Consider the following 27,990-nt stretch of genomic DNA (forward strand, 5'->3'; position numbering starts at 1 on the left):
TTGATGGCACGACTTTCAGGCAATTGGTTGGGTGTTTGAGGTTTTTGTGTCACAGCAGGCCTGAAATCTCTTTTGGTGTAGGATTGGTAAGTAGGTACATGAGCTCACCTAAACACTCTCATCTAATTGCAGCAAAGAGAATTCTCAGATACCTGAAGGGAACTCTTGATCATGGTGTTTTATTTCCTTGCAAGAAATCTGAGACAAAACAAAAACAAAATGCCCTGCATCTTGAGGCATATACAGACTCTGATTGGTGTGGAGATCAAGTGGATCGAAGGAGCACAATGGGCTATGTTTTCTTCTTAGGTAGAGCACCTATCTCTTGGTCATCTAAGAAGCAAGAAGTAGTAGCACTATCAACATGTGAGGCAGAGTATATAGCAGCCTGTAATGGTGCTTGTCAAGGTGTATGGATTCACGCACTGATGAAGGAACTAAGCTTGAGTAATGGTGAGGCAGTGGAGTTAAAAGTAGATAACCAATCTGCTATTAACCTTGCCAAGAATCCAGTGTTTCATGGCAGGTCCAAACACATTGAAACAAAATTTCACTATCTAAGAGATCAAGTTGCAAAAGGGAAAATCAAGCTACAACATTGTGCAACAGATTTGCAGATAGCTGATGTTCTAACCAATCCACTCAAGACTGCACGGTTCAGAACATTAAGAGACAAGATGAATGTGAAGGCTTGGTGATAAAGATTTCAAGCCTAGTGAAGAAGAAGAAATTTGGAAAGCTTGATAAGGAAGAATAATTCTTTTGAGTTTATGTAGTTGTAAAGTTTGAATCATTCTTTCTTTGTTTTGTTTCTTGCTAACTTTGGATTAAGGGAGGATGTTAAAATAATTGTAATTCAAAAGTTAGGTAAAGTAGTTGCAGAAGTTTCTATATTAGGAAAGTCAGTTAGTTGAATTGGTTGGAAAGCTTGCTATATATAGTAAGTTTGGTGTTTTTGATTTTTAACACATTCAATATACAAAGAAGCACATTCATTCTACTCATCCCTCTCTTCCTTTCTTCTTAATTCTTCTCTAACAATTTAGAATGAGAGATCACATATTAATAAAAGAATAACTTTCATTTTAGTGGTATGTTTGCTATCAAGGGAAACATATAGTTTGTACTATCTTTGTTTATTCCATGGATTTGGGACCCATAAGCGTTCGTGTGGCAATTGGCATAATATAATTACTTTGTATGAGTTGTTATCAAATAAATTCTTTCAGTTCTGAAAAATTAATTATTGTTGACAACAAGATTTTGCTAAAAAAATTCTAATCTATTTATTCATTGACATTATCCTTTTCATGTTAACGTGCACAAGAAAGTTGATCTATTTTTATATAAGTTCTTACATAAACTAAGAAACACAACATCATTGACATTAGTATTGGGTACATATAAAATTGAAACCCGTCATTATTTAAAGTGTTAAATTGGTTGTTTGTTTTAGATTTTCACACCTCTTAATCAAGAGAGAATATTCTTGGTCCGAACCAATGATTCAAGTCACATGTGTATCATTTATCATGTTTTTTTTGTTTGAAACATTTACCATGCTTTAAAATTGAAATTATGTTTGAAATCAAAATTAAAAATATGTCTCTGGCTATAGATTCAACATTATTTAATAATTCCCATCAAACAGCCCACAAGAATTATTAAAATAATTCCAATAGACCATATTGTTAACTTGTTTCTATTTAAATCATAGCCCACAAGAATTATTATAATAATAACATTCTCCCACTTCGAAAAAATTAATCACGCAACTTTAATTTAATTTCTCTTTTTTGAAAACTTTGATTTAAAAACAGGCTAATAATGACTGATTCTAAAAATGTGATTATGTGACTGCACTGGATCAATTAATTATTGAATCATGTCTTATGAATGAGAACAAACCCCAGGACTCTTTCACCAAAGTACTTCCCCATCATTTTTGTTAAACGCTTGAACTGGTGGATCAAAGCATCAGTAGTAATAGTAACAATATAACAAAATATATAATCAGAACTAAAATATAAAAAAAATGTTGCAGCTCTGAAACAGACATTTAGAGTAATTTACAAGCATTGAATCTCAAACACTAAATTACAAAACCAAACTGAAATAAATTAGGCAACAAGATTAGACTGACTGTACACGAAACTTATTGGCAACATAGAGCAAATGACTAATGTTTGTGGAAGGATAATTTTGCAGCAACTTGAGATTAGAAGTGAAATCACCGGCTAAGAGGCGCCTCCGAATGAGAATAAGCATTGCACAGCATACCCGGAGAAGAGTCTCCTGCAAATATTGTGGGTTAATCTTCCTAAATTTTTCTTTCCATTTTATAAAATAAGGTATAAAGTTCTTCAGGCAAAGAAAATAAACAGATAACCCGTGCTCCTTGACCTCCTGATTTACCATTACAAGTTCTATATAAAAAAATTTGAGAAGCAACAGGAGTATGAAGTGTTGAGTAACAGTTACCAGAAGCAAGTGACTTGCAACACACTCTACTCTAGCACTGTCAAGTGGAAATTAACCAGAGGAACTTTGAAATATATATAATTTTTATGAGCAGAGGAACTTTGATATGTTCGACCAAAATAGCCATCTCAATCAACAAGGTTGAGGGTTCGATTCCTGGGAACAATACTTGTTGGGAGGGGAGCCACAAACCCCGAAAGGGATTAGTTCCTTACCCAAAAAGGTGAGGGGATACCCTTGGTAGTACAAAAAAAAAAAATAGTCATCTCACATCTTTGCTTGACAAATAGGGTCCTTGGAAGTGCATGATGCACTTTATAGAGTAAAGTCTGGACTGGGTTGCTACAAAAATCAACACCTTAAAGTTTTACAAAGTACAAGCAGTCTGATACCAAAAACTAGAGTTGAAGCCTGCCTTTATTTTCTCATTAATAATTATACACTTGCACTCATACTAGAGTAGAGTAAAAAATATATCCCGCACAACTAAGGATATGTATTATAGGGTCAAGATTAACATAAGAATACATAATAACATCTCAAAAGATTTTCTTATTGTCATAAGACTAAACCAAGGGTCAACATTGGGTACTACTTGTTTGCATTGGCTTTGGATGTGTTCAAAGAGCATATCCAAGAATCACCATCACAATGCATGCATTTTGCGAATGATATTATCTTGATGAGAGACTTTAGAAAGAGGAATCAAATGAGAAGTTAAAAATGTGGAGACAAGCTTTAGAAGCATGTAATTTTCGTATAAGTCAAAGTATATGGAGTGTAAGTTTAACAAGAGGCAGACAAATCCAATTGTAGAAGTAAAAATTGAGGATCATATCAACCACAAGTCACTAGATTTAAGTATCTTTAGTCAACCATACAAGAGAATAGAGAAATTGACAGAGATGTAAACCATAAAATTAAAGTGGGTTGGATGAAATGATAAAGTGCTTCAGGTGTCATGTGATAAAAATATATTACTCAAACATAACGAAAAGTTTTACACTATTATAAGACCTGCAATCTTCTATGAAATTGAATGTTGAGTAGTAAAATGTCAAAAAACAAACAAACTTCAGATAATAGAGATGAAAATATTGTATTAGATGAGTAGACACATTAGACAAGATAAGATTAAAAGTGAATGCATTAGGAAGAAAGTTGGAATAACTACAATTGTAGAAAAGATTGTAGAACAACGCCTTGTGTGATTTGCACATGTGTGGAGGAGATAAGTAGAAGTCTCCATAAAGATATTAGATTAAATGAAGGTTAGTCCAATTCCAAGAGGAAGAGAGAAGCTAAGAAAAACCATATATGAAACGATTAAGAAAGATTTAGACATCAATATTTCATCACTGAACATGATTTATAATAGAGCATTATGGCGTCGTTTAATCCATATAGTCATCCTTATTTAGTGGAGTTAAGGCTTAGTTGTTATTGTAGTATTTTCTATTTAAAAGTAATTTTACAACTTCAAATGCAATATCACATGTTATCATTGTGATCAAGTGGTAATGGATCAGAAGGTTAAATGACTGTAACATTGTAGTACAAGGTAGGTAGTAACAAGAGTGTACCTGCGGACCATCTGGATCACTTAAAAGAGTGTCCCAAATGTGAAGGCTGTCAGCAAAATTGAACTCCTGAGTCAAAAGGAGAGTAATCCACCTAAATGCATAGAATTGAGGATTGATCTGACATTTAAAACCAGAAAAATGAGACCTTTCTGATAGACTGTTCAATATAGTAAAACGTAAAATGTGTTCACAACTAATTAAAGGCACTGGCACTTTACTGGTAGACAAACATAAAAACAGTATAAAACAGACATTAAAAATTGCCAAAATAACAATTCAAACAGAGAGAAGGTCACCCATTAAAACAAATAAGCGGGCAAGAGCGACATTCTTATTATTTACCTCATCACACAAATTTAACAAAATAGACTGGTAGACAATGTTGAGGTCAAGAGCTCAAATCTTGGAAACAGCATCTCCGCTTACGGGGAAGGCTGCACACATCTCCCCTCCCTATATCTCACTAAGTGGGAGCCTCATGTACTAGACCACCCAATAGAAAATGTCCCCCAAAAATTGCACAATTGTAGATATTGCAACATGCACACGAAATGATTGATAACTAACTTAAAAATTAAGACCTAAAATAGTTTAACATCTAAAAGTATACCAAAATTTCCAAATTTAAACTATATGGAACCTGTGAAAAGATAAAAGGATGGTCAAATGTACAAAACTCTCACTTAGTGAGATCTGTGGAGGGTAGATGTATGCAGTCTTACTCTCACAAGACTATGAAAAAATAAAAAATAAATGTTAAAAATTCTCTTACTTTAGAAGTTATCTCAAGATGCCGCCAAAGCTCCTCATCATGTTCCCTCAAAAGTTGTGACAACCTTGTAATAGTGGAACGGATTCCCACAACACTATTGTCAAGTTGTTGGACAAAGTTGTCTCGAAACCCACTCATTATCTCAACAAAACAAAAAAATGTGTCTGCTTCAGCAAAGGCCTGCATGTTGTAATAGGAACTGTTGAGCAGAATTAACCAATAATAATATCAATCTCCATCAATGCTATCTTATCATTATATGAATCTACATCACTCCGTTGCTGCTGTACAAGCATTTTTTGGCAACAAATCAACATTTTCGTGGTTATATTAATTATTCACATATTTCCATTGCCTATCTTATGTACTGGCCAACACTGTATTACATTAGGTAACAATGTTTCTCTCAATTCCTGTATGTACGCAATAATTCTTTTTAACTGGTGACAAGTTTGATATGTCTTCCACAGTTCCACACATACAAGCGTGTCCCTTCTATTAAAGCACACACAGGAAAGTATCAACCAGTTGAATGATGAAACATAGAAATTAGAAAGCAATCAACTTATCATGGTTCCACTTATTATGAAGGAATTTGTGAAATCAAAATTAAAAACAGAACAGTTCCTAGGGATAGTTTGAAACTAATATCATTTAGTCTTTACACGTCACAAATATAATTAAATGAATACACTAAGGCTATACTAGTATGCATGTATTACACAGACAGCAAGGAATCAGGGGTTTGATAATGCAGATCCCATCATAGATAATATGACGTAAAGTTAAAAGAGTACAAGGATATGTTATATACTCACTGCATTTTCTTCATCAGGATCATTTTTTAAAACGTAGAATAGAGGAGCCAATATCTCATTCATCCCTTGAACATATCTTACACCGGGGTTTAACTTTGCGAAGATGATTAATATATTCTTTAAAGCATCCTGAAAATGCCCAAAAAATCAAAAAGGTTCATGCCACGATAGACTGAAATTTGGAGTTTGTATGAATTTCAAGAGAAATAAAGGAACAACCTGATTAGATTTTGCAAATTGAGAATCATCACAGAAAAAGTGCATATCAGGATGAGTACGCTTTACATCTCGGTCAATCTGATCTATGATCTCTGTGTCCTACAAATACAAAGAGGAAAACTTACTATCACAATAGCCTTTAGATATCAGATGGTGTGTTAGTGAATAAGCATGAGATTTATATAGTTGTGGATTAATTAACAATCACCTTTATTCACTTATTTATTTATTCACTTATTTATTTGCAAAGGAAGCTTCCAAGTAGAATGGTTTTCAGTTGTCATCAATCAAGTAAAATGATAAGCATCATGCACTGATGTGTCATCAGACTAAATTTTAATGGAACATAAGCAACATAGTTCCAGGAGAATGACAGACTTCGCATGCATCTAAGAAAAGAAATGCAGAATAATTCTTATATAGTTTTAGGCTGAAAGGTATAGATGATTTTCCCTTGAAATTATATATATTAAAGCACTTGCATTGTACCTGGAAGAACTGATTCCATACACTGGTCTTCCCAAGACTCAAAGGATGCTCTCCATGAGGGATTTCTGATCTAGAGAGTATGGTTCTACTCTTCCATTCAGCATCATGAGTATCACAACTCGTGGAGTTGTACATCTTCCTTGTAATTTCTGACTAGCTAGCCACATGAACATTTAGAGAGCCAAATAGATAGAGCAAATAGAATATTTTTGCATTAAAATTCACTAATTCAGCAAAGACTGCACTTGGCCAAACAGATATGCATGCAACCTATCAATGTAACAGAAAGAACCAAGTAAAATCAAATTGAAAGAAAAATCATGACAACAGATTTCTTATAACATATAATTATCACCGTCCCCTAGCCACAATTTGATGTAAGAAGAAATATAATAATGTGAAAAGCAGGGGGGGGTGGGGGTGATATTTGATTCTGCAGATTTAGTTCAACCACTCACAGTTCAGAATAGTTAATCACTTCATGTTATCACAATTAAGGCATCTTTTCAGCCCCGCTAAAACAATAACCCCATATGTGTTTAAAGGTAAACAAAAAATTGTCTAAGATGACAACACACAGGCAACTAACTTACAGGATTCATGAGAATGTCGTCCTTAAATTGTTTGTACTGGGACCTCTTATTTGCTAACTCAGATGACCATAGCCCACGATCTGGCGGAAGATATCGAAGCAAAAGCTGCAAATGACAATAAGCATAAATTGTAATATCATTTTTCAATTTCACTTCCTTGTTTCCATCAATCTGGAAAAATATACTACAGTAACTAGGAACACCCAAACCCCTCCTCAGAACTAATAATATTATAAATTTAGTGCATGCTTAGCATCCAGTTAGAGGACTTCAACACTGAGTTTGAACTTTGAACTTTGAACAGTTTAGAAGATCCGATCTAAATGTTGAACTTCATTAACATGTTTGGCAAATAGAAAATATTACTTAGCTATAGCAGTTTGGGAGCCAAACATTGGTTGACGAAATGTAAAAACATTTCACTTATATGTTTGCTAATACCCAGTTTGGCTTTTTAACTATTACTTTTTTTTTATAAACATTTTCAACTATTACTTTTATTTTACCACAATATCCTTAGAAAACTATTTCCTCATCCTTTGAATGTTAATATCACCAGTCAACTTGCGAGCTATATATCTAAAAGTCAGTTTGATAAACGCTGATTAATCAATAAATATTAGAATAAACGGGTTGAGCTCCACCCAAACATGAGCTCATAGGGTAAGGGCTGCCCAAGTCATTGCAAATGGTTCATCTTTATAGAGTCAACTACTCAACTACACACCTAGCTCACACCAAAAACTGGACATTTGCGGTGTGATTCGCGTGAAGTTTGCATGAGTTGACATATGCAGGTAGCTTGACACCAAAATAGACTCTCATACCTATTAAAGTAAATTGATTTAACTTCAACAGTTCATCCCAAAAGATGAACCCATGAATAGGAGTGAGAATTTTATTGAATGATTGACTGAAAATGAAAAGGAACTAATGGTTTCCCCTTCTCAATGGGTTACCCCTTTGACAACTGAGGTGAACCGCTGTTTCAAGTTTAAATCACTGAATGGATATCTCTACTCTTAATTCCTTTATTTATACCCCTCTACTTAAAACAGACGACCCACCTAGAGGGATAAAGACTTGGTTGTTGTTGTTTTATACCCCTCTACTCACTGACTAATACCCTCTAACTACTAATTGTTCTAAAATAATTAGAAATGGTTAACCTCACATATAATCCACCAACATGACACATAGTATCCGAGCATATAAAAAGGCAGTCTAGTGCACGACATTCCCACCTAGTGGGGATCTGGAGATAGTAGACGTACACAGTCTTATCTGGGAAGCAACCTTATTGTTACGTCGAAGCTCGCCCACTCCCAAATTAATTGCTATAAATACACTTTGGATAAAAATGAAGATCACAAATCTCAATTTTGCAAAGGGTTCTAACTTGCAAGCACAAACATAGAAGAGTTCAGTTACCTACCTTCCAAACGATAGAACGTATCCCAGGAGAATCAGGAATACCTTGACAAGCGAGTCGCTGCAACTCTCGCATATCTATCACTCTCTTCGATAACTACAACAACAACAATAACATATACATCACCAAAACTCAATAACCAATGTCGTTGTACTACTCCTAATAAACCGAAGCAAGAAATCAAAAATACCTCGGCCATAATTTGAGCCTGACGAGAGATTTCATCAGCGGAGGGTAATGATGGAACGGCGTCGTAACCGTCAGTGTGATGATCATCATTTGGAGTTTCAGTGGGATCGGTGATCGGAGAATGTTGTGTTACCGGAGGATCTTCTTCTTCGATGATCGGAGGATGCGGTGGTGGGGTGGAGGAGGAGACGGCGGCGGAAGGAGGAGGAGATGACCAGAGAGAACTGTTGAGCCAATCAGGGACATTTTTCTTCATCATTCAGATTTGTTGGGTTTCTGAATTTCATTTACTTTACATAATAAGGGCACTGCATTGGTAAGTGGTAACACCAAACATTCAACATTAGAAATATTATTATTATTATAATATGTAGCATTTTTTTTCACTTTTATTATTCTCAATTTAACATCAATTAACCAACAAAGTATTTAAGGGCTTTACAAACTACACTTATTCGAATTCGAAGGAGTAATCATACCCTTCCAAAAAAAATTAAATATTAATTATTGTACTATTTATTCTTTACTCAAATCTACTTTCTATAATAATCTTTACGAAAACTAAATATTATATAATCTTTATAACTCCATATAAATAGTTCTAAAAAATGATAAATGTCTAAAAGAAACATGTATAAGTAACATGTATAAATGGCGAGGAACTAATTTGTGTGGAAGTGTGTAATTAATTCTCTCTTTTTCACAGGAATTGAATTCTTCATCTTTTAATTATTTTAATAATTTAAGAGAGGTTTATACCACTAAATTAAGATGTTGTTGGTAACATGTATAATTTATATCATAGATTTCTAATATGTATTGAAAGATGCTGAACTATAGTTTAGCCGTAAAATAGTATATGTCCGTACAAAATATATATCTACAAACTCCTATGTATCCTCAATACAAGCTTAGTGCTGCAACACCACCTCCTATTACTTGTTTGATAGCTAAGATCTCAGCACCATCTTCCAAAATGCGCTGCAGTCAAGTTGCATTCATAGAAAACATGACTTTAGGTTAGTAAAAAGAATCTATACAATAACCGCAGTAATGTTTTAATATACACACCAAGTTGAAATACTGAATTTTTTTTTATATATATCTGAATAACATGTTCTCAATGAAGTGTTTATTGGAAAACAACGCTACCTTGGAAAGCAAGCATAAACAAGATAGCAAGAATAACAGTTAATCGAATAACATTATAGTTAATCGATTAACTGGTTAGAAAATCAAGTGAAGCGTTAGTTGAACAATTCTTATACTTGACACGTTTTACATATATTACACATGTTGAAATTATTTTACTACATGTGTTTATTAGTTTGTTAGAGAGTTAGTTAGGTTAGTTGCATTGCTTGCTTTACAAGACATTGTATATAAACAACACTCTCTTGTATCATTTTTCAATTCAATCAAAATATACATTCTATACACTCTTCTATTTCCCTATTAAAATCGCAATATGGTATCAGAGCCTTCATCCTGAAGACTTTGGTCACCGTTGCACATTCTCTAAAATTATTATCTTTCTCTTACAAGATTCAATTCGGTGACCCAAGGCAGAATTTTGTAGCACAAGGGAGGAAGAAGAAGAAGAGAAGAAAGCCAAGAGTTGTATGTATAGGTGTCGAAATCAAACTCCACAAAGGTCAAACAGTTGTTTGTTAACACACACACTCAGACCAAAACCAATAACAAGAATTGAGCTTCGTTTCAATGGCAAAGACCTCCAAGTACATTATTTTCGGTGGAGGAGTTTTTGTTGGTTATGCAACAAGGGAGTTTGCCAAACAGGGACTTAAGCCTGGAGAGCTGGCACTCATAACGTCATGCTCTAAGCAAGGCATACATTTTCCTAGAGTCTCCTACTAGATTTCCTGGGTTTCATGTTTGTGTTAGAAGTGGGGGAGAAAGATTGCTTCTTGAGTGATACACAAAGAAAGGCATAGAGCTAATTCTTAGTATAGAAATAGTAAAAGTAGACCTTGTTGCAAAATATTTGACCAGTGCATGAAGAGAAACATTCAATTACCAGAATTTGGTTATTGCAATTGGATCAACAATTATAAGGCTGACAGATTTTAGTGTACAAGGAGCAAATGCCAAAAACATCTTTTACGTGAGAGGTTGACGATGCTGACAAATTGTATGAGGCAATCAAAGGAAAGAAGAACGGGAAAGTTGTGGTTGTTGGTGGTGGATACATTGGTCTAGAGATTAGTGTTGTTTTGAAACTCAACAATTTTGATGTTACCACGGTCTACCCAGAGCCTTGGTGTATGCCACGACTTTTCACATCTGATATTGTTGCATTCTATAAGGGATATTATGCAAATATGGGGGTCAATATCATTAAAGGAAATGTTGTTGTTGGATTCAATGTTAATTCTGATGGAGAGGTAAAGGAAGTCAAACTAAAGGATGGCTGGGTCGTGGAAGTTGAAATTGAGGTTACTTTGATCCAAACCCATGCAAGATTGAAATTAGGATACTTATGATGTGTCATACAAGATTGTGATCATACTTTGAAGATTGTTATAACCCATTTTCAAGGCCCTGATTGTAAAGGGATGATTAAAGATGCTATCAAGAAAATGTATGAAATTCACGCCAAGAAAGTGATTACTATAATCAGGAGCAACTAGGAAGTTTTAGCAATGTAAAACCATGAGATTCCATGGGATTATGGTCAAGATTTTTGACTAGGAAAATAATCAAGTGATTGAGAAAATCCAATCACATTACAATCGAGATTTCGATCCATCACATTGTTATGATATCAAATCAAGATATCAAGTTGAAGTCATTAAAATTTACTCTCCAGCTTGAGGGGCTATTGGAAAACAAAACTACCTTCGAAAGCAAGCAGAACCAAGACATCATCAATAACAAATAATCGATTAACACTATAGTTAAAAGATTAACTGGTTAGAAAATCAAGTGAAGCGTTGGTTGAACAATTATTGTAATTGGCACATTTTACACATTTAACACATGTTAAAATTGTTTTACAACATGTGTTTATTAGTTTGTTAGAGAGTTAGTTAGGTTAGTTGCATTGCTTTCTTTACAAGGCATTGTATATAAACAACACTTTCTTGTATCATTTTACAATTCAATCAAAATATACATTCTATACACTCTTCTATTTTTCTGTTAAAATCACAATATGGTATTCGAGCCTTCATCTTGAAGGCTTTGGTCACCACTGCATATTCTCTAAAATTATTATCTTTCTCTTCCAAGATTCAATCCGGTGAACCAAGGCCGAATTTCACAGCACAAGGGAAGAAGAAGAGGAGAAGAAAGCTAAGAGTTTGCAAGAACAAGAAATCCAAGAGTTGTATGTATAAGTGTTGAAACCAAACTCAACAAAGGTCAAACAATTGTTTGTTATCACACACACTCAGACCTAAACCAATAACAAGAAATGAGTTTTGTTTCAATGGCAAAGCCCTTTAAGTACGTTATTCTCGGTGGAGGATTTTCTGCTAGTTATATAGGAAGGGAGTTTTCCAAACATGGACTTAAGCCTGGGGAGCTGGCACTCATATCCAAAGAAGCGGTAGCTCAATACGAACGTCCTGCTCTAAGCAAGGTATACCTTTTCCTAGATTCTCTTTCTAGACTTCTTGGGTTTCATGTTTGTGTTGAAAGTGGGGGAGAGAGATTGCTTCCTGAGTGGTACGCAGAGAAAGGCATAGAGCTAATTCTTAATACAGAAATAGTAAAAGTAGACCTTACTGCAAAATCTCTAACCAGTGCAGGAAGAGAAACATTCAATTACCAGAATTTGGTTATTGTAACTGGATCAACAGTTATAAGGCTAACAAATTTTGGTGTACAAGGAGCAGATGCCAAAAACATCTTTTACGTGAGAGGTTGACGATGTCGACAAATTGTATGAGGAAATCAAAGGAAAGAAGAACGAGAAAGTTGTGGTTGTGGGTGGTGGATACATTGGTCTGGAGATTAGTGTTGTTTTGAAACTCAACAATTTTGATGTTACCACGGTCTACCAAGAGCCTTGGTGTATGCCACGACTTTTCACATCTCATATTGCTACATTCTATAAGGGATGTTATGTAAATAATGGGGTCAATATCATTAAAGGAACTCTTGTTGTTGGATTCAATGCTAATTCTGATGAAAAGGTAAAGGAAGTTAAGACAACATCAATAACATTTAATCGATTAATACTATAGTTAATCAATTAACTGGTTATAAAATCAAGCGAAGCCTTGGTTGAACAATTCTTGTAATTGGCACGTTTTACACATTTAACACATGTTAAAAATTGTTTTACAACATGTGTTTATTAGTTTGATAGAGAGTTAGTTAGGTTAGTTGCATTGCTTGTTTTACAAGGCATTGTATATAAATAACACTCTCTTGTATCATTTTTCAATTCAATCAAAATATGCATTCTATACACTCTTCTATTTTTCTGTTAAAATCACAATATGGTATTCGAGCCTTCATCTTGAAGGCTTTGGTCACCACTGCATATTCTCTAAAATTATTATCTTTCTCTTCCAAGATTCAATCCGGTGAACCAAGGCCGAATTTCACAGCACAAGGGAAGAAGAAGAGGAGAAGAAAGCTAAGAGTTTGCAAGAACAAGAAATCCAAGAGTTGTATGTATAAGTGTTGAAACCAAACTCAACAAAGGTCAAACAATTGTTTGTTATCACACACACTCAGACCTAAACCAATAACAAGAAATGAGTTTTGTTTCAATGGCAAAGCCCTTTAAGTACGTTATTCTCGGTGGAGGATTTTCTGCTAGTTATATAGGAAGGGAGTAGCGTTGGTTGAACAATTATTCTAATTGGCACATTTTACACATTTAACACATGTTAAAATTGTTTTACAACATGTGTTTATTAGTTTGTTAGAGAGTTAGTTAGGTTAGTTGCATTGCTTGCTTTACAAGACATTGTATATAAACAACACTCTCTTGTATCATTTTTCAATTCAATCAAAATATACATTCTATACACTCTTCTATTTCCCTATTAAAATCGCAATATGGTATCAGAGCCTTCATCCTGAAGACTTTGGTCACCGTTGCACATTCTCTAAAATTATTATCTTTCTCTTACAAGATTCAATTCGGTGACCCAAGGCAGAATTTTGTAGCACAAGGGAGGAAGAAGAAGAAGAGAAGAAAGCCAAGAGTTGTATGTATAGGTGTCGAAATCAAACTCCACAAAGGTCAAACAGTTGTTTGTTAACACACACACTCAGACCAAAACCAATAACAAGAATTGAGCTTCGTTTCAATGGCAAAGACCTCCAAGTACATTATTTTCGGTGGAGGAGTTTTTGTTGGTTATGCAACAAGGGAGTTTGCCAAACAGGGACTTAAGCCTGGAGAGCTGGCACTCATAACGTCATGCTCTAAGCAAGGCATACATTTTCCTAGAGTCTCCTACTAGATTTCCTGGGTTTCATGTTTGTGTTAGAAGTGGGGGAGAAAGATTGCTTCTTGAGTGATACACAAAGAAAGGCATAGAGCTAATTCTTAGTATAGAAATAGTAAAAGTAGACCTTGTTGCAAAATATTTGACCAGTGCATGAAGAGAAACATTCAATTACCAGAATTTGGTTATTGCAATTGGATCAACAATTATAAGGCTGACAGATTTTAGTGTACAAGGAGCAAATGCCAAAAACATCTTTTACGTGAGAGGTTGACGATGCTGACAAATTGTATGAGGCAATCAAAGGAAAGAAGAACGGGAAAGTTGTGGTTGTTGGTGGTGGATACATTGGTCTAGAGATTAGTGTTGTTTTGAAACTCAACAATTTTGATGTTACCACGGTCTACCCAGAGCCTTGGTGTATGCCACGACTTTTCACATCTGATATTGTTGCATTCTATAAGGGATATTATGCAAATATGGGGGTCAATATCATTAAAGGAAATGTTGTTGTTGGATTCAATGTTAATTCTGATGGAGAGGTAAAGGAAGTCAAACTAAAGGATGGCTGGGTCGTGGAAGTTGAAATTGAGGTTACTTTGATCCAAACCCATGCAAGATTGAAATTAGGATACTTATGATGTGTCATACAAGATTGTGATCATACTTTGAAGATTGTTATAACCCATTTTCAAGGCCCTGATTGTAAAGGGATGATTAAAGATGCTATCAAGAAAATGTATGAAATTCACGCCAAGAAAGTGATTACTATAATCAGGAGCAACTAGGAAGTTTTAGCAATGTAAAACCATGAGATTCCATGGGATTATGGTCAAGATTTTTGACTAGGAAAATAATCAAGTGATTGAGAAAATCCAATCACATTACAATCGAGATTTCGATCCATCACATTGTTATGATATCAAATCAAGATATCAAGTTGAAGTCATTAAAATTTACTCTCCAGCTTGAGGGGCTATTGGAAAACAAAACTACCTTCGAAAGCAAGCAGAACCAAGACATCATCAATAACAAATAATCGATTAACACTATAGTTAAAAGATTAACTGGTTAGAAAATCAAGTGAAGCGTTGGTTGAACAATTATTGTAATTGGCACATTTTACACATTTAACACATGTTAAAATTGTTTTACAACATGTGTTTATTAGTTTGTTAGAGAGTTAGTTAGGTTAGTTGCATTGCTTTCTTTACAAGGCATTGTATATAAACAACACTTTCTTGTATCATTTTACAATTCAATCAAAATATACATTCTATACACTCTTCTATTTTTCTGTTAAAATCACAATATGGTATTCGAGCCTTCATCTTGAAGGCTTTGGTCACCACTGCATATTCTCTAAAATTATTATCTTTCTCTTCCAAGATTCAATCCGGTGAACCAAGGCCGAATTTCACAGCACAAGGGAAGAAGAAGAGGAGAAGAAAGCTAAGAGTTTGCAAGAACAAGAAATCCAAGAGTTGTATGTATAAGTGTTGAAACCAAACTCAACAAAGGTCAAACAATTGTTTGTTATCACACACACTCAGACCTAAACCAATAACAAGAAATGAGTTTTGTTTCAATGGCAAAGCCCTTTAAGTACGTTATTCTCGGTGGAGGATTTTCTGCTAGTTATATAGGAAGGGAGTTTTCCAAACATGGACTTAAGCCTGGGGAGCTGGCACTCATATCCAAAGAAGCGGTAGCTCAATACGAACGTCCTGCTCTAAGCAAGGTATACCTTTTCCTAGATTCTCTTTCTAGACTTCTTGGGTTTCATGTTTGTGTTGAAAGTGGGGGAGAGAGATTGCTTCCTGAGTGGTACGCAGAGAAAGGCATAGAGCTAATTCTTAATACAGAAATAGTAAAAGTAGACCTTACTGCAAAATCTCTAACCAGTGCAGGAAGAGAAACATTCAATTACCAGAATTTGGTTATTGTAACTGGATCAACAGTTATAAGGCTAACAAATTTTGGTGTACAAGGAGCAGATGCCAAAAACATCTTTTACGTGAGAGGTTGACGATGTCGACAAATTGTATGAGGAAATCAAAGGAAAGAAGAACGAGAAAGTTGTGGTTGTGGGTGGTGGATACATTGGTCTGGAGATTAGTGTTGTTTTGAAACTCAACAATTTTGATGTTACCACGGTCTACCAAGAGCCTTGGTGTATGCCACGACTTTTCACATCTCATATTGCTACATTCTATAAGGGATGTTATGTAAATAATGGGGTCAATATCATTAAAGGAACTCTTGTTGTTGGATTCAATGCTAATTCTGATGAAAAGGTAAAGGAAGTTAAGACAACATCAATAACATTTAATCGATTAATACTATAGTTAATCAATTAACTGGTTATAAAATCAAGCGAAGCCTTGGTTGAACAATTCTTGTAATTGGCACGTTTTACACATTTAACACATGTTAAAAATTGTTTTACAACATGTGTTTATTAGTTTGATAGAGAGTTAGTTAGGTTAGTTGCATTGCTTGTTTTACAAGGCATTGTATATAAATAACACTCTCTTGTATCATTTTTCAATTCAATCAAAATATGCATTCTATACACTCTTCTATTTTTCTGTTAAAATCGCAATAGTGTTCTGACCTAGTATAACCTTTGTATCAAAAGTTCTAAACATTGATGGTATAAGTGGAAATAATATAGTTGAATAATTATGACTAGGAGATCAAGTTAGAAAAACAAATTGTAGGCATTTGATATGAGAGAAAATTTGAAGATATTTGTTATGACACAATGCTAGATATCGTAATAAACAACAGTCATTCAATAGCATAATTTTGAACGACGCTGTTAAAAATGAGGCAGAAGAACATCAACATCGCATAATAAAGCATGTGCTGTCAATTTGTGTAACTTCAACAGCACATTCTCGACAATGCGCTATTAAACATCAGTAACGTTAGCGCTGGCTTAAATGATTTATTTTTAACAGCGCGTTTGATAGAAAGTATTGTTTATGTGAATATATGCAACAACACATATTTAAGGAAGCGATGTTGAAGATTACATAGTAACAACGCTTGCTTAATTATTCGATGTTGATGTTTTACGACTTTTTAAGTGTCCGAGAAATTAATGGTGGAGTAGTTATGTGTCTCTTCATTTGTTGAAATATTAATGTTTAAGTGGTTATGCATTTCTTGGTTGTTGAAATATTAATGGTTGAGTGGTTATACGTCTCTTCGTTTGTTGAAATATTAATGGTTGCTCATCTATAAATATTGTGGTTCACTCAATGTTATATTTCACCAGTCAGCTAAAAGTATGTGTTTCTATAAGAGTATGTTCATGAAGATAGGAGGAAGAAAACACAAAGTAGTAAAACAAAGAGCAATACTGCAAAGAGTGAAAAAGAGAAAAAACACCCAGATTTGTATAGAGGAGTCGAGGAAAAAATTGTGTTTCTATTTCAGAATCAAGTCAATGAGGTCTTTAACAACTTTTGATTTTTCAAAAGGACCCAGATTTAAGAATGAAGGTGGCTTCATACAAGATTTGCGTGAGATGAAGATTTAATTGATTGATCTCTTTCATTTGCAATTGAAAGGAAATAAAAGGAAAGGAGATCAATGAATTAATTTTCTTCATCTTCAATTGATTTCATTTGTAATTGTGGACAATATTAATTTGTAAAGTATTGAGTTTAGTTCATTAAGCTCTTTCAATTTTCAAAACGGTCCCATATTTCAGAAGGAAATTGGCTGTTATATGAGATTTGCGTGAGATGAAGATTTAGTTCATTGATCTCTTTCAATTGAACCGAAATAAAAGGAGAAGGGGGATCAATGAATTATTTTTCTTCATCATCTGCAACAATTCCTTAAGTTCATTTATTTCCTTCATTGTAAAAGGATCCATATTTTAAAAGGAAATCAATGAACTGTTATACAAGATTTGTGTAGAAGAAAAAAGGACCCAGATCAATGAATTATTTAATTCATACAGCTCTTTCATTTTTCAAAACGGTCTTAGATCAATGAAGTTTTGTATAGAGGAGTCGAGGAAAAAATTATTTCCTTCATTGAAATCATTTTCATTGTATTCTTCATCTGCCAAATCATTTAGTTCATTATATTCATATGTATCAAATCATTTAGGTCATTATAATGTATTTTGCCTCTCTGAATGAATAATTTGAATAATAAAACAATTATTTTGGGATGTTAATTTCTATTTTTGTTAATTATGTGAATGATTATTTTCTTTAATACTTTTGCTATTCTATATTAATAAACATAATAAACAAATTAACAATACTTAATAAATACAAAAAAATTAACAAAACATAATGTTTAATATTTTTTTCAGTTTCGTATTAATAAACACAATTATATAGTAATAATCTACTTCATGGCAATTTCATGTTAATTTATATAAATTCATGTTGTATAAATATTTTCCAGTTATGTAAAATGTTAATTTAACAGCGCATAACTACTAATACACTGTTAGTTGGGAAAATGAGTTTAGTTTAGCAACGCCTAATTACCACTGCGCTGTCAATTAGATTCTATTCAACAACGCATAATTCAGATAATATTGTCAATTAGAATCTATTCAACAACGCTACATCTCGGTAGCGCTGTTGATGTGTTAATGAAAATAAATAGTAAACAGTTGGATACGCAACAACAACAGAATCCTTAATATGTGTTGTTGAAGATGTTGATACAATAGTGCTACGTTAAATATGCATTGTGGAAGAGGTCGTGTTTATAAAATGAGTAGTGTACAGTTGGATACACAACAACAACGCAATCGTTAATATGCGTTATTGAAGATGTCAATACAACAGCGCTACCATTAATATGCATTGTTGAAGAGGTCAATATAACATCGCTATCGTTAATATGCGCTATTAAATTGTTACTACAGTTTAAATATCTAAAACATGAATTGTTTCCTCTACGCTCTCAAACTTACTCGAAAAGAAATCCTCACACTCTCAGCAAACCCTCATACTATCATAAAGTGAAAAAAATTCACCAATGGCCTCTCAAAGTGGCGATCATGTATCTCATAGTGGTGACGAAACTTCACCAACTCCACAAGACAAGCAAATCGTTGCTCAAAAATGACCTCCAAGTGGAATGACTTCAATGAAGAATGTCATTCGGTCAAGAAGTAAGGATGTGAAGATAGAAGTTCAATGGAACTCTAAAGGCCAACCATTAAACTCGAAGGGTAGCAACGCATTGGTAAGCTACATTGATGTTGTTATTAGGTAGAATGTGAAGCTAACCTTCAACAGATGGAGTGATGTAGGGAATTCCGTGAAAGAGTGTATTTGGAATGAAATAATAGTAAGTTTATTTTTTCAGTTTTTGTGTTTTTGTGTTTTCATGCAATGTATGTATATGTGTTATGTTTTCATGCAATATACGTATATACATGTGTTTGCATGCAATATATCATGTATATGTGTTTTTATTTCAGGCAACTTTTGATGTTGGTGAGGAGCATAAGGATTATATCTTTAAATCGGCTGGCAAGGCTCTCCGACAATTTCGAACTGATGCCGAAAAATTACCCAGAGATGCTGATGGCAATGTCAACCTAAAATCTCCAACTAAATATGCAAATATCGTTGATGAAGAGGATATGTTTTCACCCTATACACACAAGATGAGTCTTTCTTGGTAAAATCATATTCTTTGTATTGACTTTTGTATATATGCTTTTGTATATGATTGTTGATATTAATGTTGTTTATTGTTTCAGAAATTAAGTAATGAAAATCGGAAGAGGGCATCCCAGCCTTTATATCCATGTCGAGCTTCTCGAGCGGGGTATAGAGGAATCAAGGAAAGAATTGTAAGTATTGTTAATTTGTATATTATTGGTTATGTTTTGTATGCATATATATCTAATTACATTATTATTGGTTATGTTTTGTTAGTTGAAGAACAAAAGCGATACACCTATGACTCCACATGGAGTAGAACTCAATGGTCTATGGGTGGGTGCCCATAAGAACAAGGACGGTATCATCGACAATGAGGAAGTTCAAGAAGCGGCAAGACGTGTTGCAAGTTCTCCTATTTTTTAATTATACTTAATTTTCATAATTTATTTATCAAAATGTGATTAATTAACATTATGTTTTTTCTTAATTTGTCAGGTTGTCCTAAAAGAAAAGAAGGCAAACTCGGATAGTCACATAATAGTTGACAAGACACTAGGAGTGCCTATCTATGTTAAGTGCCAAATTGTTAATGAAATATACATAAATTTTGGGGCACTTAGTGTATGAAATGATATACATTATGTGTAACCCCCGATAACCTAGTTTAAATTTCAGTTGTTATTAGATTACGTGTGTTATGTTGTTTCAGGATAATAAACAAGAAAAAAAGGAGAAAAAATGAGCAGATTGAAGTTGTGGAACTCTGATGACCCGCGCCCAAGCGCGGACTGCTCGGCCAAGTGACCCCAAGAAGAGGCCAATGCTGAACTCTCTGCGCAATTCTCGCCCGGGCGAGAAATCCACACCCAAGCGCGTCAGTCGCGCCCATCTGCGCTCAGGCATGGCACTCAGACATGTGTTATCATTAACTGCTCCTCCAAGCGAGAATCTTTCGCTTGGGCGAGAATGTGGGAGTTGGGAATTATATGGGCGGTTCCAGAATTTAAAAAGGGGAGGATAACTGCATAAAAGGGGAGAGACACACGAGAATGAGAGAAAAAACGCTAGAAAAGGTCATAGGATTTGTGGGAACGACTCTACAGTGATTGATTCTTGTATTATTTATCATTTCGAGTGTGTAAAGGATAGGATGAGCGGCTAGAGATCTCTAGTTGGGAATCAAAATGTAATCTTCTTACTTTTTGTACTCCTGGATTCAATTCTATATTAATGTTGTTTGGTATTGGAAAGTTTATTCCTTGTTTATTGTTTGATTTCAATTAGCTATTGAAGTCATGATTCAAGGTTCAAGTTTACTGGGAAGTTAAACTTGATACCGGATATGGATTATCTTTCTTGCTACATAATTGATCTAGGGATGGACAATGATGTATGAATTGCGTTTACATTTGATTCTAATGCTAGTTATTCATCTGATTATCCAAGGAATTGGTAATTGAATGATTACCTAAGAATGTTAGAATCAGGGGATTGATGTGATTGATTTATGAAAAATGTGCATCAAAATCAGTAACTTCACTAGTTATTAGGAATTGAATCAATGGATGTCAAAAGGGAAAGAATGATGAGTTTCGATCTCAACCCTTTTATTTTAATATATTCAATTGTTATTCAATTTGATTATTTCTAAACACCAATGCAAAATTTATCAATCAAATCTTGTACATAGTTGCTCAATTGATTATTGTAGGAATTAGTGTAAATCCACTCCGCTCCCTGAGGATGATATCCCGGTACTTTACCGACTTTATTACTTGTACGATACAGTACACTTGCCGTTACATAAATATCTAACAAGTTTTTGGCGCCACTGCCTGGGAGCATCGAGCGATTTATATTAATTCTTTATAAATTTAATTGAGATTTGCACATAGTTATTCTTTAATTTTATATTTTTGTATAGCTAATCCTTGTGCTAACTTTTTCCATAGTTTTCTTATTTATTCTTTTGCGAGGTAAAGCTACTAACAAGCAATTAGAGTACAATCCTGAGATTGAGAAGTCAGCAAAGAGTAATCGTAAGAAAGCGAAAGAAAAGAAGAAAGAAGGCATTGAGGAAGCACAGTGTAGCTCTGAACAGTCTGAAGATTCAGAGCCTCAGTCAATCGAAATGGAATTCTTCATAGTTTCAAAATTACTTGAGTAAGAAGTTAATAATTAGAATAGGACTAACTAGGGGTGTTCGCGGTCCATTTGGATCGGTTTTTAAGCAAAAAATGATCTGATCCAAACATGTAATTAACATGCGGTTTGGATCGGTCTGGTCTGTTTATATTAAGATGTCCGATCCAAATATAATATGCGGTTTCGGTTCGGTTTGGATCTGTTTTTTTTTATAAAATATTAAAATTGCACTTATATTAAAAAATCATAAAATGACTAAATATTAAGCATAAAACAACAATAAAAATAGTGTTCAACAACATTGAAACAACATTAAAATGTGTGCAACAATAGTATAAGTAAACAACATATTAAAATAGTAATAAACAATAAGAAAATAATAATAAAAGTAAAAAATAGTAATAACAACAACAATATCTCAATAATAACAAGACAACAAAACAACAAGATATCAATAACAATAATATGAGCATCGGTAACGTAATTTTAACAATTACAATATTTCACCGATGATTAATAACAATAATGTTTTCACAACAATAAAATTGATAATAAAACACCTAGTCAGAATAACACTTGAATCTTCTTTATTTGGTTGTAGGATTGGTTTAAGTTCTAAAAAAGTGTATCAAATATAATCAATATGATTTAAAACATAACAACATATATATATAAGTGTGTGTTATAGAGTATAACAAATAAAATATAGGTACAATTTTGGAGTTGCAACTTAAGATTAAGTTTGGAAGACACTTAAAAGTATTACACACTTAAACTTTACATACTATTTCGGTCCGGTCTGGATCCAAGAGGTGAAACCAAAATCCGGACCGGACCAATCGGTCTCTAAAAAATAAGTCCAACACGATCCAAATGCATTCGGTTTTTGCGGTTTCGGTCTATTTTGGACCGGTTTTCGGTTTTATTGTTGGACCAGTCTGGATTTGAACACCCTAATACCATGTACCAGGGCCCAAGGCACTACTCAAGCATCGTGATCCCACACACGGATAGGACTGTGGAGATCAAGCCCGCCTATCTGAATTTGTTCAGTGCTCACTAGTTTACGGGGAAAGACTATGAAGACCCTTATGCACATCTCGATAATTTCTATGAATTGGTGACCATAATGGGTTATAATGATGCTCAACGGGAAGCTGCTTATATGATGTTATTACCATTCTCTCTGTTGGGTGAAGCTAGAGAGTGGTTGAAGTCTCATCCAACTCAGAGCTTGACGAGTTGGAGTGACTTGGAGTCAAAGTTCTTAACAAGATTCTTTCCACTAGCTTAGTATGTGCATGCGAAGTTTGAGATATCAACCTTCAGGCAAGGGGCTGATGAAGCATTCTATGAAGCCTGGGAGCGTTTTCAGGTGTTACTCAGAAAATGCCTGAATCATTGTTTTGAAGATGTGGATCAGTTGAACATCTTCTGTAATGGATTAAACCCTGAAACTAAGATGATTCTAGATGCAGCAGCGGGTGGAACAATGATGGCGGTGGATGCAGAACAAGCAACGAGAATCATAACTGCCTTATCATCAACAGATAGGCAGGCGCAACACAATCGGAGATTAGTACGGAAGAAAAGGGTACTTGACTTGCAAACGTCAGATGCTATCTTGGCACAGAACAAGATCTTGACTCAACAAATAGAAGCATTAACCAAGAAGATGTCTAAGCTGCCTCAGCAACTTAATGTAATATAGACTCCTCCGATTCATCAACAAGTGTTGCGATGTGAGTTTTGTGGAGGTGAACATCCCACTGGTCACTGCTCAATACCTACCACCACACTAGAGGAAGAAGTTTAGTACGTTACTAATCAACCTCGACAGGGCAATTTCCCCAACAATCCTCCATTCAACAATCAGTTTTCACAAAGTTGGAGGGGAAATCCAAATCAGAATCAGAACTATGGGTGGAGGCAGGAAACATGGCCATCAAACAGGAAATCACCATTCCAACTATCATACCAGCAGGGTATGCATCCACCTTTGCATGAAAGACAGACAAAATTGGAAGAGACACTAGAAATATTTATGCAAGTCTCCATTGCTAATCAGAAAAATACAGATGCATCCATCAGAAATTTGGAGACTCAGGTGGGTCAATTGGCCAAGCAAATGGCAGAACAAAATGCAGACCGGCAACAGTTCTCCGCTAATACCCAGACCAACCCCAAAGAACATTGCAAATCCATCACTACAAGGAGTGGCAAGGTTATTGTAAAGGGTATTGGTGAGAATCTAGTGGTCTAAGAAGAGTTTCTGGGAGACACTGAGGTTGAGGAAGGACAGGAGACAGTCAGAGAAACTAAAAAGGGTGATGTAGTGGATAGTGAGGAAGGGGTAGCTAATGTTGAAGATGTGATAAGGGAGAAAGATGACAAGAGGAAGAGTGATCTGCCTCAGTTGAAGGATCTTCCTTATCCAAATAAACCTTCCAAAAAGGATAAGGAAAGGCAGTATACTAGGTTCTTGGATATATTCAAGAACCTACACATCAACATTCCCTTCATGGAGGCAATGGAACAGATGCCTATCTATGCAAAATTTATGAAGGATCTGTTGACAAGGAAGAGGAAGTTGTCAGAAGAAACAATGACATTGGAAGCTGGGTGTAGTGCTATAATCCAGAAGTCTTTGCCTGAAAAGACTAAAGATTCAGGCAGCTTCACAATACCAGTCATAATCGGTGAACTATCAGTGGGAAAGGCACTGCTTGATTTGGGTGCCAGCATAAACTTGATGCCTTTATCCATGCTGAAAAGGATTGGAGAGCTAGAAATCAAGCCTACTAGGATGACTCTGCAACTCGCTGACAGATTAGTGAAGTATCTTTATGGAGTTGTTGAGGATATTCTAGTAAAGGTGGATGAATCAGTATTCCCTGTTGACTTTGTCATCATGGATATGGATGAGGACACTAAGGTCCCATTGATTTTGGGCAGACCCTTTATGAAGACTGCAAGGATCATTATTGATGTTGATGATGGGAAACTGAAGATGAGGGTGCAGGATCAGGAAGTGAACTTCAGTGTATTTGAAGCAATGCAGCACCCGAAAGACAAACAACACCACTTTCGAATGGATGTTATTGAGGACTTATTGATGCTCGATAATATTCACTTGAGTAGCAGAAGCCTATTGGAGAAAGTACTGATTGGGGAGATAGAATGGAACAGTAGTGAAGAAGACAAGTTGATCAAAACATGTATGGCAGAGTTGGACACACCTCGGAAGGGTAAATCTGAGCAAATTCACATTGAGGAACTGGTTAAAGAGAATAGAGATGAGGTTCCGAAAGTAGAGTTAAAATTACTTCCTTCACATTTGAAGTATGTGTTCCTAGAGGATGGAAGTCAGAAACCGGTTATAATCAGCAGTGCCTTATCACGAGATGAAGAACAACAATTAATTGAGGTGCTGAAGAAAAATGCAGGAGCAATAGGGTGGACACTGACGGATTTACACGGGATCAGTCCATCTTATTGTATGCATAAAATCCACATGGAAGTGGATTACAAACCAATTGCACAACCTCAGAGACGTCTAAATCCTACTATGAAGGAAGTGGTTAAGAAGGAGGTGATGAAACTCTTGGAAGCTGGGATGATTTATCCCATATCTGATAGTACTTGAGTGAGTCCGGTTCAAGTGGTCCCAAAGAAAGGGGGTATAACTGTGGTCAGAAATGACAAAGATGAGTTGATTCCAACCAGAAGAGTCACTGGTTGGCACATGTGTATTGATTACCGGAAGTTGAACCAGACCACTAGAAAAGACCACTTCCCTATGCCATTCATGGATCAAATGATTGTGAGATTGGCTGGACAAGCATTCTACTGCTTTCTGGATGGGTATTCTGGTTACAACCAGATCACTGTGGATCCCCAAGATCAGGAGAAAACAGCTTTCACATGTTCTTTTGGTGTCTTTGCATACAGAAAGATGTCATTTGGATTGTGCAATGCACCAGCAACATTCCAACGGTGCATGTTAGCTATTTTTTCTAATCTTGTAGAAAAATGTATTGAGGTTTTCATGGATGACTTCTCGGTTTTCAGATCATCATTCATTAGTTGATGTGTTACAACTAATCTGGTACTGAACTGGGAGAAGTGTCACTTCATGGTGACTGAGGGAGTGGTCTTGGGTCACAAGATCTCTTCCCGAGGTATTGAAGTTGACAAAGCAAAGATTGAGGTAATCAAGGACCTCCCACCACCACTCAATATCAAGGGAATTCGAAGTTTCCTTGGACATGCAGGTTTTTATAGGAGGTTTATAAAAGACTTTTCCAAAATTGGAAAACCACTCAGTAATCTTCTCAACACAGATATTGTTTTTAATTTTGCTGCTGAGTGTGCAAATTCTTTTGAAACCTTAAAGCAAAAATTAATTTTTGCTCCTGTTATAGTAGCACCCGATTGGCATTGTGATCTTGAACTTATGTGTGGTGCTAGTGATTATGTTGTCGGGGCGGTACTAGGACAGAGAAAGGCTAAAGTTTTCCATGCTATACACTATGCTAGAAAAGTATTAAATGAGGAACAAATTAATTATGCCACCACAGAAAAAGAATTACTAGCTATAGTGTATGCAATTGAAAAATTTAGATCCTACTTGATTGGCTCTAAAGTCATTATTTTTACTGATCAAGCTGCCATTAAATATTTGCTAACCAAATCGGATTCCAAACAGAGATTGTTGCGTAGGGTGTTGTTATTGCAGGAATTCGACTTGGTGATCAAGGACAAAAAAGGGAGCGAAAACTGTGTAGCAGATCATCTGTCAAGGTTGGTCAATCAAGAGGTAACAGTGACGGAATCAGAGGTGGTGGAGGAGTTCCCTTATGAGAAGCTTCTCCTCATTCAAGAAAGGCCATGGTTTGCTGACATGGCTAATTTTAAAGCTGCAGGGGTAATTCCCGAGGAGTTAACTTGGCATCAAAAGAAGAAGTTCTTGTGAGAGTCCCGTCAGTTTGTGTGGGATGACCCTCATCTTTTTAACACTGGGTCAGATGGATTGTTGAGGAGGTTTGTATCCATAGAAGAAGCCAAGAGTATCCTATGGCATTGTCACAGTTCACCATACGGAGGACACTTTAATGGACAAAGGACAGCTACAAAAGTCCTACAATTTGGTTTCTACTGGCCTTCGGTGTTTAAGGATGCACATCATTATTCACAGCAATGTGATAATTGCTAGAGATCAGGCGGGATCTCCAAGAGGAATGAGATGCCCTTAACCAATGTGCAAGAAGTGGAAGTGTTTGATTGCTGGGGAATTGATTTTATGGGACCATTTCCACCATCATGCTCACAAGTATATATTCTAGTGGCGGTGGATTATGTGTCCAAGTGGGTGGAAGCTGTAGCTTCCCAAAAGGATGATGCTAAGACCGTGGTTAAATTCCTAAAGAGAAACATATTCACTCGGTTTGGCACACCGCGAGTTCTAATCAGTGATGGAGGCACACACTTCTGCAACTCACAATTGGAGAAGGTCCTTCAACACTATGGAGTCTGACACAAAGTTGCATCCCCTTATCATCCGCAGACGAATGGTCAAGCGGAAGTATCTAACAGAGAGATCAAGAAAATCCTGGAGAAAATTGTGTCAACCACAAGAAAGGACTGGTCTCTTCGATTAGATGATGCACTGTGGGCGTATAGAATAGCTTTCAAAGCCTCTACTGGATTATCCCCATTTCAGCTAGGCTATGGGAAAGCATGTCATTTACCAGTGGAACTCGAACACAAAGCATACTGGGCACTCAAATTCTTCAACCTGGACCCAAAAGCAGCAGGTGACCATAGGAAAGTGCAGCTACAACAATTGGAAGAAATGAGATTCAATGCATATGAGTCCTCCAAGTTGTACAAGGAGAAGGTGAAAGTGTATCATGACTGGAAGATCCGCAAAAAGGATTTTTGAGTGGGTCAAAGTGTGCTTCTGTTCAACTCCCGGATGAAATTGTTTCCGGGAAAGCTAAAATCCAAATGGTTAGGACCCTTTCTAATCAAGGAAGTGAAATCGCATGGAGCGATCGAGCTACAAGATCCAGCTTCTCAACGAAGTTGGACAGTCAATGGGCAAAGACTGAAACCGTATATGGGTGGTGACGTCGAGCGGCTCACCACAATCAACAACTTGGAGAATGCATAGAA

At 35.5% G+C, this 27,990-nt stretch overlaps 3 protein-coding genes and 2 pseudogenes across 4 annotated transcripts in view; 3 read left to right on the forward strand and 2 right to left on the reverse strand.

The window, feature by feature from the left end:
- The window catches only part of LOC109334716 (TBC1 domain family member 13-like), a 4,485-nt gene extending 4,312 nt beyond the window's left edge, over nucleotides 1–173 (reverse strand). The window contains exon 1 of the mRNA XM_019570667.1: nucleotides 153–173. Within this exon, the coding sequence (XP_019426212.1) occupies nucleotides 153–173 (21 nt within the window). The remainder of the gene's footprint in view (nucleotides 1–152) is intronic.
- On the reverse strand, nucleotides 1,961–8,900 carry LOC109360297 (TBC1 domain family member 13-like). 2 transcript variants are annotated; one of them, XM_019605089.1, is made up of 9 exons: nucleotides 8,578–8,900; nucleotides 8,391–8,483; nucleotides 6,956–7,060; nucleotides 6,363–6,515; nucleotides 5,874–5,972; nucleotides 5,655–5,783; nucleotides 4,837–5,016; nucleotides 4,065–4,181; nucleotides 1,962–2,295 (listed from the first exon to the last, which is right to left on the reverse strand). In XM_019605089.1, the coding sequence occupies exons 1-9, from the start codon at nucleotides 8,833–8,835 to the stop codon at nucleotides 2,134–2,136; spliced, it is 1,296 nt and encodes a 431-aa protein (XP_019460634.1). In that variant the 5' UTR covers nucleotides 8,836–8,900; the 3' UTR covers nucleotides 1,962–2,133. The 2 variants fall into 2 exon arrangements, with proteins under 2 accessions (XP_019460643.1, XP_019460634.1); XM_019605098.1 differs by lacking the exon at nucleotides 8,391–8,483 and having other exon boundaries at nucleotides 1,961–2,295.
- Nucleotides 12,003–14,649, forward strand: LOC109334795 (monodehydroascorbate reductase-like). Its single transcript, XM_019570785.1, has 2 exons — nucleotides 12,003–12,463; nucleotides 14,276–14,649. Exons 1-2 carry the CDS (start codon nucleotides 12,013–12,015, stop codon nucleotides 14,647–14,649), a joined length of 825 nt encoding a protein of 274 aa, XP_019426330.1. The 5' UTR covers nucleotides 12,003–12,012.
- On the forward strand, nucleotides 15,567–20,435 carry LOC109334877 (annotated as a pseudogene).
- On the forward strand, nucleotides 22,943–27,988 carry LOC109334965 (annotated as a pseudogene).

Source organism: Lupinus angustifolius, chromosome LG01, assembly GCF_001865875.1.
Source record: "Lupinus angustifolius cultivar Tanjil chromosome LG01, LupAngTanjil_v1.0, whole genome shotgun sequence".
Classification (NCBI taxonomy): Eukaryota; Viridiplantae; Streptophyta; class Magnoliopsida; order Fabales; family Fabaceae; genus Lupinus; species Lupinus angustifolius.